Consider the following 16,639-nt stretch of genomic DNA (forward strand, 5'->3'; position numbering starts at 1 on the left):
TTTTATAGAGCATTTGAATGATTCCTATTACATTTCAACAGTGTTGATCTAACATAGAGTCACAATATTGCTCTCTTCAGCAATCATCTCAGCAGGTTAGTGGATCCACAACAACAGAATGAGAACAACTCCCTTCCCTCCCGCCTTGCAAGCTCTTCACAGCAACATGTGGGCCTGTGTGCATCCCCATCTACCGTGTAATATGGAGGGATATGGATCCTTAGGTCACTGCCTATGTCAGTGGGGTCAGGAGGGAGTAGTAGGTAACAGCTACAAGGGGTAACAAGCGCTATATAAATAAAAAACTTTTTCCTCCTCTATCCTTTTGTTATCATTCCAAATCCAAATACCTGACTAACCTATCCACCACTTAAAATGTACTTGCATGTTTCACTATACTAATTCAACACTAATCCTCTATGGGTCCCTGAGTAACGTGCTACTCACCAAAAAAGTATAAATGCAATTACAATACAATACAATACAAGGGAATTCTCTTTCTCATTCTCACCCCTTCTCCATTTATGTTCACCTTTAGAATAGAACCTCTTTTAAGTGGACTCTGTGTATTTTTTTTTGTAGCTGGAATCTCAGCAGTCACCAGTATCTTTTTTTACGATTCCTATTTGCTCCATCACGTTTTGTGAAGGAGAGAAATGTGTTGGGCCTTGTTCCTTCATGTGTCCTATGTGTGTGCTAATGCTCAGCCTGGTAGGTGGTTCCACATTTCTTTTTAGAGTTTTATATAGCGCCAACTAGACCCGAGACATCGGGTATCAGAGCGCTTTACATGAGCACCAGTTTCGTTACAGAAGGACAAATTAATTTTTGGTAGGCACGGGGAGATTACGTGATTTGCCCAGAATGACAGGATGTTGAGCGTCGTTGCCGAGACTCGAACCCGGTTCCCCAGCTTTGAGGACGACAGCTCTAGCCATAAAGCTACAGCCTCTAATTATGTGTTATACAGTGTTTTGTAGTGAGTCGCTCCAGTTGTAAGATGAGGCTGGTAGGTCATCATGCAACTCCACTGTATGTAATAAAGAAGATATCTTTATGAACACAAGAGTCAGCTCATGTTCATAGAACTTTACACCAGTATCACAAAAAGGTTAAACTATTATTTGAGACTAGCCAGTTACAAACAAACCAGCTACTGAAACCTCACCTATACTGCCTTGCAGCACTATCCCACTTAATGATAGATTAGACTTATACTATTTTCTGTGCTCTAGGGTTTCTTTAACACTGATGTCTCTTTTTGATTGTATATCTGAATGTATAGGGTGTTTATTTGTGATTGCTAATAACTTACGTTACATTGCCTGCAGACAATGCATGCTCATTCTCAATTCTGCATGAGTGGGGACTATACGCTGGAAGCAACAGAACACGCCATCCGTGAAACTGCCAAAGAAGAGGCTGACGAGTACTTTGTTATAGTTATGAGTGACGCCAACCTAGAGCGATACGGCATTCCACCCTCTAGGTTTGCCCAAAGCTTGACCACCAACCCACAGGTTAACGCCTTTGCCTTATTTATCGGATCTCTTGGGGACCAAGCTGAAAGGTAAGAGATATATAACAAGGTAATACTGTGTTATTGTCCTCACTAAATTAAATTCATATTCCTTCTATAAGATCTTTGATTTTAGGCACCATTAGTGCAGGTGTTCAAACCTTATGGCATTGTAGTTAGTAGTTTTTTATTCAGTCTTTCTCAGGCCTCCGGGAAATCCATAAACTAAACTAGTGTGATGTGTCTTTCACAGAGCCTCATCACCATGTTGTTTTATAAGTAGCAGCCACCTCTGCTTGCTATTGCCCACTTTTGTTGTGCATGGGTTTTCTGCATGGGCGGCTTTTTACAGGCTTTGCTCCAATGGTAGAAATGAGATGGGACATTTACAGAAATGCTTTTGGCCAAGGTTTGAGTGATGCAAAGGCCACAATAGCCTTTCTTTAGCGAGGCTCTTTCATTTGGGTTCCACACAAGGTTGGAGTTGTTACACTTAGAACACTGCGACCTGGCTGGCAGTCAGTTCTCCTTTTCTAATGCCTCGACCCCCCTTTGGGAGCAAGGCAAGCGGACAGAAGGAAACATTGTTCCAGGTCAGGGTCACAACTCTTAAAGACCCAGACAAGATGTGGTGATCTGGCTTAATCTCAAGACCTGATTAAGGGGGTCATTATGATTACGGAATTTCCGCATCCTCGGGGCCGGCGGAAGCCACCGCCGGCCCCGAGGATGCGGAAAAACCGCAGCGGACTGACCAAAGACCCACCGCCAGATTAGGATGGCTGGTGGGTCCTGGTTTCCGTCCGCAGCTTTTCCGCCGCGGTCGGATTACAACCGCGGCGGAAAAGCTCTAATATGGTGACGGTGTCTTCCAGACACCGTCCACCATATTAGGATGGCCAGTAAATTATGCTTTTCCGCGGCGGGTTTTCCGCCGCGGAAAAGCATACGGAACTTCACTGCGGGGGCCCGTTGCGGGCCCCCTAGGTGAAGGGGGGGGGGGGGTGGGGGGTGCACATGGGGGGTACCTATGGTACCCCCCTGCATTTGCATGCAGAAAGCGGCAGGCACCGCGCGGTGCCTGCAGCTTTCTGCATGCAAATGCAATGCGTGCATTTTTAACATTGCCGCGGGTGCAGCTTGAAGCTGCACCCGCGGCAATGTTAAAAATAGAGGATGTGACCGCAACCCTTGCGGTCACATCCTAATTGCACAGGAGGGAACTCCGCATGCCATGCGGAGGTTCCCTCCTGCTCTGGGGTCGCGGACGGACCCAAGTCCGTCCGCGATCCTAATCAACCCCTAAATGTGGTAATTTGAGGGAGTTGATTGAGAGTCACCTCATGCAGCCCCGGTGGTGGATACAAAATTGTGAAGGGGTATTGCTGTGGAAGGCATAGCATGAGTAGAAGGATGGTGTAGGACGTGACTAGGACAGCCTTTGTGATGGGCTCATTATGGTGAGGCCTTGTGCCTATGAATCCGGCTTCCTACTGCCTTCAACGTATCCTGTAGCATTCGGGAAGCTATAGGGGTGCCCACAGAAAATTATACAGTTGTCCATATTGGTGGACTCTGGGCCTACGCTTCCTTCTGATGCTCCCGACCAGATTTTTGAGGTGTCAGTCAGCCGCGTTCGAGAAACATGCCATGCTATCAGGAAGATTCCAGTGAAACAAAAGCAATGTTGGCCCTCAGGATAATTTTATCTCACTAATTAAACAAGGGAAAAACCTATTGTTTGTATGGGTTATTTTATTTAGACCCTTTATCAATTTTTAAATCATTTTGAAAAGCATTTTAAGGTTGAGAAAAAACACTAATTACAAACATTTACACTATTTACAACTATCATACATAAGGATCTATACATCAAACAATAAACATATATACAGATGAATCCACAGTTATGAACAAGCTTCGTTTACAAAAGAAAAACAGTTTTGTCCACACAAATAATCAATCTTTGTGAAACTTCAAATCATTAGAAGGCCCAACCAGGGTCAAAACAACAGGAAAAGGCAACAAGAAAATTAATTAGAACTCGTTGATCAGTTAGGGTTGACAAATAACTGTTATCTTTGCTAAATCAAAGGTGCCTATTCGCCGTTATGCCGACGCGTTTCAAATCTGGAAATTAATCTCAGATTCTCTTCAGGGCTCTGTCAGTGTGGCATTCTTATCGTGGGGATAACGCGATCCCGCGGTCCAATTACTCAAGTGGGAAAGGGCTTTAGGTTATGCAGAAGTTCTTAGATTGTGAAAAACGGGAGCGCCACTATTTCCTTTCGCAATTTAATTTCTCCGCTGTGAGTTCAATCACGCTGCCGCCTGGGGATCTTAGTGAAGGGCAGTGGATGATTTACTGTTGTACCGGTCCCAGCGGGCCCTTGCTGTTGGGCGGGGATTGCCTCCGCGGTGTGTCACAGGGGGTGCTGCAATCGCGCTCCTATCTCACTTTCCGACCATGGACCAGGAAATGCAAACTCACTATGTATGGAAACGTTTTTGTTTGATTTGCTAGATAATGTTGCTCTGTGCAAGAACTAAGCACATATTGTGGCGCACAGATGACCAGGGACTTGGCCATTATTTCACCAATGACATTGGTCTGGGGGAGAGGCAGGAATGTTTACACTATTACTTTTAATAAATGCCTCCGATGCAGGGATATAATGAGATGTACTACGGTGAAATGCTTCCACCTGTTAAATAAATACACTTTTTTTGAATTTTGAAGAACCTTTATCGTAATTTGTTTTGCAAGATGTTTGTTTATAATGTACTTGCAAATATTTTCAGGGGTCGACGTGTAGAGCCCGGCTCTCCCTGTTCATTTGCTGGCTCGCCCACCTCAAACTGCAGCCAGACATATGTAGAGTTGTTTCTCAGTCAGAGTTATGTGCCTTTAGAGAAGCCGCTGCCATTGCCAAGGTGGCCCCTGGAAAGGCCCTGAAACTTTACTGTGCACACGCCACGTTTAGTGCACCTACACACAGAGCTTTGGGCTTTCAAATACAAACTCCCAAAGCAGGAGTTTGTTTTTAAAAAACACCAATAAATGCCCTTGACGCACTGAGAGTTTTTTCTGAGTATGTGGGGATCATGTATTTGTTTTCGTATTCAGGACGGCCAGGCTTTCCTTGGAAAATACACAGCCATCCTGAACGAAGACCGTGAACAGTTTATTCTTTGCCTGAAATGAGCCACCGCGCTGGAAACGTCACGTGTAGATTGGCCCTGTTGGTTGCTATTACTGGTGCGCGTCATACAGAGAGGGGCGCATTCTTTCTTTACTGCGTAACGTCCTCTTTTCTCTTCGCAAGTTCCGCGTCTCCTCGCTGCCGCCTAACTTGAAGCTTTTATTGCTCACCGAGTGTCATATCCCAGTCGGGGGTCTCTGAAATCAAGCCCGGGACATTCTTACTCCCAGCCTCGGACGCGTGGATGTCCTCGCTGGCGGCAGTCCGTTCCACTCACAATACCTTCCGTACATCTCTCATTCGCAGAGGAATGGTGTCTGTCCTAGAGCCAGGCAGAGTCAGAGGCGGCGCCAGGAGTTTAATACAGAAACTGCTTCAGCTCCTACATGCTAGGCAGTACGTCACTTTCTGTTATATATATATAGAGTTTGATACTGGAGTGTGGCCTGCTGTTTCCAAAAGCTCCCAATCCCTGGCTGCAGAGAAACGATGCCGATGAGTGACAGATGAACTGAGCCGGAATGGAGCACATTAGAGCTAAAATCTAAGGCTCGGATCCTGAGTACAGAGTTGATGGCTGGGCACGCGATTTCGCACCCACTGTTACCTGTAGCAAAGACACCATCAATTTTGGGATGCAAAATAAACATAGTATTCCGAATTAGACACTATTGAATAGAATTAACATCAGAAATTGGTGTTCTTGCAGTTATTTCTGTCTGTCTGTCTCGAATTTTGATCCATTCTCTAGGGCTCATTCCTTCAGGACTGACTTGTGAATTTGCAGTAATGTCGTATGCAGTAATACAGCCTTTGAAACTGCCACATTACAGGCAAGACACATTTGGTCAGAAACATGTGTTTCTGCCCGAATTGGTAGTCAGACGCCATTTAGTGTTATATTTAGAGTGATATGACATTGGAATGTCCACCAATTTCTGGTGAATGTCCAAAAACTTAAGGTAAAATTACCAATAAAATGATGTCCACCATCATATCCTTCTGGGGCATATTACGCAAAGTGCCCTGAGTCGCAGCGGGCATGTATGTCCGATTTCTGTGCCCCGAGGCGCTGTTGTATGACAAAAAGGGAGGCAGATGCTTGTGTAGCCCCTTCTGTAATACTAAGTCTTGGTGCACATGCAGCACCTGCGCGGTCTTCAGAAAGAGTCGCGCTCCCATGCACATGAGGGAATCATTTTGCCTCTGAACCTGGGAAGTGTCCCGGATGCAGGTGCAGAGGCAAACATGCTCTTAGGCGGTGCACTGAAAGTGTGTATAAATAGGTAGTGTACTGTCAGTGCGTCCCCTGCGGGCAGCCCTCTGGAAAGGGAAAATGGAGTCCCATGGACCCCTCAGACATCCCCCTGCAGGAGGGGAGACCTCTAACCGCTCTTTAAAGTGCAGTTAATTTGCCACCTGAATAGAGGAACACAGAGTGGCTTTGAAGCAGCCACTATGGATTTCACTGAATTCGCTGGACAGAGCAAGTTTTCAGCTACCCTGACTGCAGCACATTCCTTGTCGTAGGACGCACTGTGCCTGCTAGCGTCTGATGCACCTGCGCAATCAAGGACAGTGCACCCTATATGTAATATGGGTCCCGGTGGCCAAATTCCACTGAGTGAATTCTCTTCCAAAGTTAGGAATTTTTCCAAAAATCTGAAACTTTACATTCCCACCCAAGTTTAATTTTGGCATTTACAATCTGGTCGAAGTAAGGTTTGGATACACAAAGTGACTTTTTCAAGGGTGATGCAGTTTGAACATATAGAGAGCTGTGGTGAAGCTGGGTGTAATAGGTCTTCAGGTTCCACGTCCAGTGCATCACTAGTCAATAAACTATATTTCCTTTTCTTTAAAGTCCTTTTTTCGCGCACACATAAACTCCCTTCAGTAACAAATGTAACCCTTGTGGAAAATGCTGTTTCCAAGTTGGAAATAACTTCTCCTAGGCCCATTTGTAGCACTTGGTTCAATCTTCTAGTGAAAAACATAACCAAAGCCGATAGACTTAAATAACCAGTTCTATCATTAATCTTGTACATTTCAGGTACCAGTTAAGAGACTCTTAAATTCCTCAAAACCTCCACTCTAGCTACTGAATATGAATATAGCAGAAATTACTTGTTCTGTATAGACATTACCGAGAACACCAGTTTCATAAACTTGACTAGTCACTGCTGTGACATTAGCACAATTAAAATCAAACTTTGATTTTCATTCTTGTGTGTCGGAATAGCCTGAAACCACAGAAGCAGATTCCCAGGCCAGTGCTGGTCTTCTGCATTCCCAGGTGGAGGGCATGAGGGGAGAGATGGAACAGTGACTGACAGTCCAGTGTTTCACTGTCTTCCTCTGCCGGCCCATTGGCGGTGCAATAATGGGGGTGACACTCTTGAGCCACCAATCACTGTCTCCCTTGTCAGCTGCACCCCCAAATCTGACAAGGAAATGGAGGCCGCGCTTCTGTAAGGTTGGCACAGGTACCCGTTCTCACATTGAGAGCTGAGAGCCCGGCGCCTGGTGGAGTAGGAGAGGTAATGCCCATAGGGTGATGGGATAGGCTGGCAGGGCTCCAGGCATTGACTGTTGTCAAGTTTTGGGTCAGTTAGAGGGATCAAGTTGGCATAGGCAGTGTGAGAGGTTAGCAGGACGCCTGGTGTGTTTGTGTTTTTTAAATGTTGAGATGAGGTGGGGCAAGGGTAGTGCTGGAGGAGGGAGATACAGCACCAGGTATTTTTTCTTTACCTTGGAGGGGTTGGGATGGTACTGCCGAGGGTGGTGGGAAGAGATACAGCATAATTGTTCTTAGGGCTAGGGGTCTGCTAGAGGCTCCCCATGATTTCTTTACCCCTGCACAGCTGATTGTTGGGAGCAGCTGCGCATGGGAATAGTATTTGGGGGCCCATGCAAAATAGCTTTGTGCACAGGAGTGTTCCACCTGGGGATGGCGAGTGACACCATAAACAACTCAAGCTTTGCTCTCCTCTGTTTGATGTGGCTTGAACCCCCTTTTTGGCAAACTTCCCCCTCATCTATAAACCTCTATACAGCCAGTGAGCTTGAATTTCCACCACGGGAGGTCTCACTAGCCGACAGTGCAGCCAACCACTTTGGTTCAAGGCAGTCTGCATTCAGATAGGGTATTTTGCTCTGTTTTTTGGAGACGCTAAGGGGAGTAGTTCGCTGGAATGTTTCAGGGAGGGCATCAGTGGCCAGATAAATGAACTCATCTCATCCTGCCACTCCAGACGCCCACGCCGCATAGTTCGTGTTGTATTGGCATGTCAGTGGTTCATCTGTACTAATCGCCCGCTTTGTTCTTGGCACCCTACCATCAATGGCAACTTTCACACGCCTGAAAGAGAGTGTCACTGGCAAGCGAGTGAATGGGCGCGCGCAGAGGCGGGCGGGCCGCGCGCCGAGCTCCTGAAAGGACCCGGATGACACAACAGCCCCCTCCCGCCCCTGCGCGCCCAAAGCCTGGAATCGTCCAGTGACAGGGAGATGAATGGCGCGCATCCGCCGGGCCCTCAGAGGTGAAAGCGCCCTTTCTGGGTCTGCTCGGCGCTTGAATGGGGGGCACTTCATTTGCAATGCTAATGGCGATCTCTGTTTCTTCCTCTTTGGCCCCCAGGCTCCAGCGGACACTCCCAGCAGGCCGTTCGTTCGTCGCCATGGACACCAAGCAGATCCCCCAGATTCTGCAGCAGATCTTCACGTCCACGCTCTTGTCCAATGCATGAGAAGCTGCCATCGGTGCCTCGTCTACAAACCTGCGACACCCAGCGCGAGGAGAACTCGGAGAACACGAAGAAAAGAAGAACTTCGGCTGTGAAATAAATTAAGCAGAACAAATCCGACCTTTAATGTAAACTGGGAACAACTGTTTGGTGTGAGACTCACCCTGTCCGTTTTTTTTTTTTTTTTTTTACATTCTGGTGAACCTATAGGCCTATTCAGGAATGCACAACTGGAAAAAAAACTGCAGGCCTTCAATCTGCAAATAGTGGGGCTTGGGAGGTTTTGGGGATGCAGCCCGCATGACGTCAGCTGTGCCACATAGAATTTCCAAGCTTCTCTCAGGCCCACAGTAAAGGTCACAGAGGGGAACATTTCTTAGAATATGTGACGTTTACATCTCCCCGCGACATAGGAGGCTCACTCAGGTGTCAGTAGTATTTGGGACTTTCCGCAATGCTCGCTCAAATGCCCGGTCTCTCTCCTACTCCCTTACACTCTGCTTTCTGAAATCCTCTCTTCAACCCTGCGATAGGTTCACCATAGGAATTTATACACAGTTGTCGCCTTATACTGACCGGTTAATGAAATATACCACTGTTTCTGGTTATTAGATTTTTTCTTCAGAAACGCAGACCAAGGTTTAAGGTATACGCCTGTTAATACACTTTTCCCAATCCTCAAGCCATACCTGGCTTGGAGAACGTGAGCTTTTAGCATATGTGTCTTCCAATAAGCTTGCACTAAGAACGTGTCCATCATTTTAAATAATTATCAGTTGTTTCCAAACTTCAGGTATTCACCATTGGATCTATAGAAAAATACCTATTCTCTTCTGTTTGTCAATTTCATGCATTTTATAACAGTTGGACGCTATATGGAAAGATTTAGTTCATGAGCCCCTCCTCTATAATTGCAGGAGAAAGAAAACAAATAGCAGTGGAATCCCAATTTCTAGGAACCTTAAAAGCGCCACACAGCAAAGATGTTGGTGTCGCCTGACATATGGCATGCAGGCTAGCTTTTGCATTTTTAGGATTGCAGTCCCTTCTGAATTGCTAAGGGGTTCGAATTTGAAGTGCAGATGTGACAGCACGTTCCATCATGGCTGGTTCATCACGGGTGGAATGTTCACCTTCCTTTTTGGACCTCCTCGTGTCTGGCCGACTCTGATCTTTAGGCACTGACAGCAGAAGACGTAGGGTGGCGTGTTCAACCTGGAATGCTTTGGCAGACCTCTTATTATTTATTACTTGTTGACAGGCTTCATTGATTTCACTCTAGCCACTTAGAATCTTAGCACATAAACTGTTAATGCTTGTACATAATGCAATCATTTTAATTCCTTTTCTAACAGAATGCAGTATTTTTTGTCAAATCCCTTTTTATGAAAACTGTAAAATATATAACCACATATATGCACGGTGACTCATCATGTGCACTTATTTAAGAGAAAGCCACTCCAAATATGTGACATACACTGGGACTAGAAAGCAGGCCCGCGATAAGACTCTTCATCGCAAATTCATGCAAGAATTTGGCTCTGGGTGGCTTTCCCAATATTAATGGTTTTAATCTTCAGATAATCGTCTCATTGCCTACTGTTGTTTTTAATATTGCTTCTATTTAACACACTGTAAAATAAAGCAGTTAATGGATTTATTATTCTTTTTTCCCATGAATGTACATTAATATTTGCATTTCAAAGTTCTTCAATGAATTGTTAGTATATATTATTTGCTCTGTCTGCAGTGTAATAAAATAGTGTTTTTAATAGTCAATGTGATAGCCACATCGAAAATTCTCTCTGTTGTTTTCCAGTAAAGTGTCAGTTGTGGCTCCCATTACATTACCCGCAAAGTAATGAAATATCAGCCATCAATTATTTATAATAAAACAGTAAGTGAAATCAACAGCCACTGTTTTTGTGACTTGCAGTTAGATACTATGAACTTGTTTATTACTGAAATGGGAGATGACTGTAATCTGCATGGTGGTGTTTGACTTTTTCAGTAGGTTCTCACAGCACAGAAAATAGGAAAAACCAACTGGCTTAAAGAAAGAAACTAAAAATGCATGAATTGTAAACTACTTGTAACCATTTCTTCGCCCAGGATCTTCTAGGACACGTTAAACAGGGTTGTGCTACACCTCCCCAGTCTCAATCACTGTGATACATTCATAGAACATGTGTGCTAACAACGACCACTTTGTCAGTGTAGTCTACACACTTCCATACCTACTGAATTTTGTTTTTGCTGCCCACCATTTTACCATGCACGACCTCTTCCAGCTGCAGCACAGGCATGAGGAAGGCTATAAATACGGTAGATGGAGCAGGCACAGCCAACCCAATTGATGACACTTTTCGGACTAGAAATGAGGTGAGCCTAGGGTTTTCAAATCGGCTCCCTTTTGAACCAATGCGAGTGAGATAAGCAGGACTGGAGCATGCCAATGCACAAATCTTGCACTACCAGACTAGAGGAGAATGGAGGAAGAAATATTGCAATCATATTTTAAGGCAACACCAGGGGGAGACTATCAGGCAGAAACCTAAAAGGGGTCAAATGATCCAGCCTGGAAGCCTAGACGGGTGCAAGAAGTATGAAAGGACAGTCCAGAACACTGACCTCATGTCAAACACAAGGCTGAGAGAAACCCTGGAGGAGTAGCAAACTAAGTGTCAACTTAAGCTACCAGGATCTTAATCAGGCTTGTACAGACAGAGGCCCGCAGGTGGGTAAACATGAATCGTGTGCCCAAGACAAAAGGTAGAAGAGAGCTTTTGGTATTATTTATATAGCATGATCCTGTTTTACTCACACCTACCTTTATCTATTCCAAGAAACTTGGTGGTGGAGAGGCTGGAGAAGGTGATGACCCCGATGCCAGCACCTGGGTAGGAACCGTACCACTGTCTCTAGAGAAGAAGAGAGACCAAGCATCTGAATGACTGTTTCATTCCATCACCTCCCCATCTCTCCCGATAAGTGTACACTCTGTTGGCTTTTGAATTAGTTATAAAAACATTGTTTTCCCTTTTCTTTTTCACTTGTTTGTCCTGTAACACTGCAGCCTATCCAACACTGGTATCAGAAGTGGGATTTACAAGTGTCGGTGAAGGAGGCACTGGTTTAGTAGTTGGTAGAGGGGCAGAAAAAAATAGAATGGGCCCTGGAAAGGTTCATGCACTCCGCTCAACAAGACCACGGCTTCCTGCAATAGGCTAGTCAAACACATGCGGAAAAAAACAGCAAAGTCAACAAAGTTCAGAAGGCTACTTTGGGGAAATTGACTTTGACTCTAACCCAACCTCGAACTGCTAGAGAGTTTCCTTCTGTACTCTTTCAAAAGTACACCAGGGGAGGACCCGAATTTCTTTTTCACTAATTTTAAACCAATAGCTCTTGGTGGCGAATAGGCCACCTGACCTGTGGGCCATTATTTGGGACCTTTGTTGGGAGGTAATATTCAGGCAGCCTACGAGGGGGCCTTTCCCATGGGGAACATACCGTAAGTGGAGATAACACTAATTATTTCAGATAGGATGGATTTAAACTCAGAGATTTATTGAGTCAGGTTCAGAAAGGAGAGAGGCCACCTGATGATACTCCCTCTGTCTTTATTGCAAAACCAAAAACGTAGTAAATAAGTGGCTGAAGCCCGAAAGGTCTACTAATGAAGAAATGAAATTATAGAGAAAGTTTACTTGGAACAATTTCTAAATGCAATCCCCTTTAGCATTCAGTTTATGGTCCGACAACTTAGTTAGTTACTGCTGTCTGCTGCCATTGAAATGTCCTCTGCATATGCCAGGGTTCACAACACTAAGATTTAAACCGAGGATATTGCCTTAGCGAAGAAGATAGGCAATCTTACCCAATAAAAAGGTTTCAGCACCCAAAATAGAGGTTTTTGGAAGAATACTATCTGGAGAATTATTATTACCCCCTCTCCACAAATAACCCCCAGTGCTTTGAGTAAGGGAGAGTGTGGACATATTGCCCATTTCTGGATCTAAAAGAGTACGAGCCCATGAACAATCGCCTAGTTCACAAGCTCATATATTATACTGGAGAATGACCTATCTCTTATAATTTTCCAGTTCAATTTATGGACAGACTTTAAATATTTTACTGGATGCTGGCTGTAAACAATGCATGATCCATTTGTTCAGTCGATTCAGCTAGTGTCCAAAGAAAAAGTGACTATTCGATGTGTGCCGGTGAGGATACCCAATCGCTTCAGTAAGTCCAGAGAAAAATCAAGAGATGAAGTTTCCACTCAAGTAGCAGTAGTACCAGACTTCCGGAATCATTAATGATAGACTGCTAATCCTCAATTTGATCCTAGGAGACTATAGCTGACTCGGAAACTTGGGGAGCAAATGCTCCCATCTCAGGTAAAGAAATTGATCCCAAAACTGAAAATTACATTTCAAAACACAGAGGGAAAGAAGACAAGATAATATTAGGGGGTGCCTGGAAGTTTTGGAGGTGGGTAGGGATTGTCAGACCCTCAATGAGAGGGCACACTCTTGCTATATATCTGGGAACAGGCCAGGGAAACAGACCTGACTCAGAGGTAAGATCCTGATTATTATTATTTTTTATCAATGGTGGATTGCTTTATAGGAAGGCGGGACAAGAACATTCTCCGGAATTTCTAGTTCTCCCAATCTTTCTGGGAAACCATCTTATTCTTGGCACACACTTGTTCGATCAGAGGGGCTGAAAAGATGGAGAAGAGTATTACTGAACAATTCTATTGAAAATTAATGTTCTCTCAGAATAAGAAATATTCTAGAGAATGCCATCCTGCCAGGTTACCAATCCCTATTGACCTCCAGGAGCACCACTTCAAAATATGTCAGTCATAGACGCCCTATCATCGCATAGAAATGGACCTAGTCAGTCCTTTGATCTCTTTCAACAAAGGCCGCAAGTATATATTAGTACTAATAGATTATGCCACCAGGTATTCTGAGGCTGTACCTTTAAGACAGATAGGCCCCTCTCAGGATGTATGATGTTAAAACGCATACTTTTACATCGCATACCATTACAACGCGATATTTACAATGCAGGATCCTTTACAACGCATGCCTTTACAACGCATGCCTTTACAACGCATGTCATTACATAGCAGATGCTATTACAACGCATGCCATTACAACGTAAGTATAGGTAAGTATATCTTTTTTTAAAAATTGTAATTAATAAATATTTAATTATTTGAATTTAATTATTGTAATGTAATTAATTTAATTTATTTAAAGTTTTTTTAAAAAAAAAAACTGAACCCTTAAAATACCCTCTGTAACCCTATACCCAAAACCTATCCCTAATCCCTAAAGCTACCCCTGTACCCCAAAACCCAAACCTAGCCCTGAACCCTAAAAATACCCCTGTACCCCATAACCCAAACCTAGCTCTGAACCCTAAAAATACCCCTGTACCCCATAACCCAAACCTAGCCCTGAACCCTAAAACTACCCCTGTACCCCTTAACCCAAACCTAGCCCTGAACCCTAAAAATACCCCTGTACCCCATAACCCAAACCTAGCTCTGAACCCTAAAAATACCCCTGTACCACATAACCCACACCTAGCCCTGAACCCTAAAAATACCCCTGTACCCCTTAACCCAAACCTAGCGCTGAACCCTAAAAATACCCCTGTACCCCATAACCCAAACCTAGCCCTGAACCCTAAAAATACCCCTGTACCCCATAACCCAAACCTAGCCCTGAACCCTTAAAATACCCCTGTACCCCAAAACCCAAACCTAGCCCTGAACCCTTAAAATACGCCTGTACCCCATAACCCAAACCTAGCCCTGAACCCTAAAAATACTCCTGTACCCCATAACCCAAACCTAGCCCTAAACCCTAAAAATACCCCTTTAACCCAAAACCCAAATTAAATAAATGTTTTAAAAAAGATAAACTTACCTATACTTACATTGTAATGGCATGCGTTGTAATAGCATCTGCTATGTAATGTCATGCGTTGTAAAGGCATGCGTTGTAAAGGATCCTGCGTTGTAGTAGTTGCGTTGTAAAAGTAGTCCGTTGTAACAGTTGCGTTGTAACTGTTGTTTCCCTTCCTCTCAGATAACAATAAGGATAATTGAGATCTTCTTGTGTACATGGTTCCCGAAAGAGATACCTACAGACCAGGAAACTTCCTTTGTGTCTAAAGTAATCGCCCAAAGAAGCAGTTGAGTGTAAAACAGATACTGATATCTAGCTATCACCTCCATGGGAGGGCTTAGTAGAATGATAAAGTGCTATTATGAAACAGATATTTATTCATGTTTTGGTTTTAGACGGAAAAAAAGGCACAACATTGTTTCCTTGGCTCTCTTTTCTATTCGTTGTCAGACTCAGTTAAGAACTTTACTCTTTTTTTGTTACTCTCTGATAGGAAGCCGCAAACCCTTTTAGGGGCGACTAAATAAGCGTGGGGCAGTTAGCTTAATACTGAGAACCTTATTAGAGTGTATGTCTAAGTTGAGGAATTAGAATCATGAAACTTCAAGAGTTAGTTTGAGAGAATTCGAGGCTGCGCAAGAGTAACACCAGCTTTACTATGATCGATGTAGTAGACTCGTAGCAGTAAGTGCCCCTGGGAGATCTCGTCTTGGGAAGATGTTGACCAAATGGCAAGATTCTCGTAAGAATAGGCAGAGTCACCTGTAAGTTAGAACTATCTGAAATGAGAAAAGAATCACAAATTGTCCATGTAATCTGTCTAACAAAAGTAAAAGGACCTATACCGCCCATAACTCTGGTTCAAATAGTGGAAATAAACAAACCTCAGTAAATGCAGTTGAAATAGGCCAGGATCTATCAGAAAATAAACAAGCATTCGCAATGCAATAGGTCTCGCATTCACGCTACTTTGAGCTATTGGCATTGTAAATGACAATGCCTTTCATTGATGTTTTTAAAACCAAAACATAAATAAAAGGCATCGTCATTTAAAATGCCAATAGCTCAAACTCGCGTGAATGCGAGACCTATTGCATTGCAGATGCTTGTTAAACTCGGTAACACTGTCTAGGAATTGATATGACCTCATTAGTACTATTTTAATACCCAAATATAGCAACACAAAACAAAAAGGGTCAGCTTTGCTAGGGGCCTTTCACTATACCGCAACACGTGTCACTGGATCTTGAGTAACCTTTGAACCCTTTGAGCTAGAAACAAAACATTTTTTGTTTCAAATCTGCAGATTATGTGCGGTCAATGGATTATGTGGCGAAAGCAGCAAGGCTATAATCATGTGGAAAATCGCCAGATCCACTGATCGCATAATTCCAGTGGCCCATAGCAGACCTCAGCAATCAAAGCTGCGTTCACCAGCCTTCCAGCCACCTGCGCTCGTCCGGACTCCTACTTGCACACATGCCACACATAGGGAAAACCAGATCTGGCAGGCGCGCCTTTTCCCACATCACTCCTAAAGGGTGGAACGATTTGCCACTACACATAACAACCTACTCTGAAAACCAAGCTTTTCAAGATGAGTAGTCATACTGTGCCAAGGGGTTGGCTAGACTCACACCTCGGCCACAAGATACCCTCCCGGTGACAGTGTTCGCTACAAATCTGCCGGGCAGGGCTGCAGTACATTTAATGGGGCAACGTCTGAATTTCTTTAAATAGAACAATGCCTAAACTCCACAGCCTGAAAAATGGCGTCAGGACAGAACGTGGAGTTCTAGACAGGCGTGCCACTCACCGAATGGGCAGCCCCTGCACCAATTACAGCAAAGCGTGTCTTAGGAGCGGCTGTACTTTTAATGGGGCAGAAGACGTTTACCGAAATGAAAGGCTGGAGCTGTGTGACACCACCTACCGATGCGCACGAGTACTGCTTTAAAGTTTCCAGATACAGTCGCACCTCTAGAGAATATTCCCCAAAGTTAGTAATCTGTGGTTAGAAGTATCCATAAGAAACGAGTCACTTTGATGAGGGGATAAACGAGACCTGGTAACAGTGACAGAACAGACCGAGAAGAGAGGAGGCCGGAGAATAAAAAGGAGATTTAAGTCACCAGGGACAGCGAGTGACGCACCTGGGCTAAGTGACTAATAGAGACAATAGAACTAAGGGACACGAAAAAGAACTGCGACACCAGGAGCCCATACAATAGAGGC

At 44.2% G+C, this 16,639-nt stretch overlaps 1 protein-coding gene across 1 annotated transcript in view; it reads left to right on the forward strand.

Moving 5' to 3' along the window:
• The window catches only part of VWA8 (von Willebrand factor A domain containing 8), a 1,363,176-nt gene extending 1,352,795 nt beyond the window's left edge, over positions 1 to 10,381 (forward strand). The window contains exons 44-45 of the mRNA XM_086935029.1: positions 1,332 to 1,570; positions 8,363 to 10,381. Coding sequence (XP_086791155.1) covers positions 1,332 to 1,570; positions 8,363 to 8,471 — 348 coding nt within the window. The 3' untranslated portion in view covers positions 8,472 to 10,381. The remainder of the gene's footprint in view (positions 1 to 1,331; positions 1,571 to 8,362) is intronic.
• The last annotated feature ends 6,258 nt before the right edge of the window (positions 10,382 to 16,639 follow it).

Source organism: Lissotriton vulgaris, chromosome 8 (assembly GCF_964263255.1).
Source record: "Lissotriton vulgaris chromosome 8, aLisVul1.2, whole genome shotgun sequence".
Classification (NCBI taxonomy): domain Eukaryota; kingdom Metazoa; phylum Chordata; class Amphibia; order Caudata; family Salamandridae; genus Lissotriton; species Lissotriton vulgaris.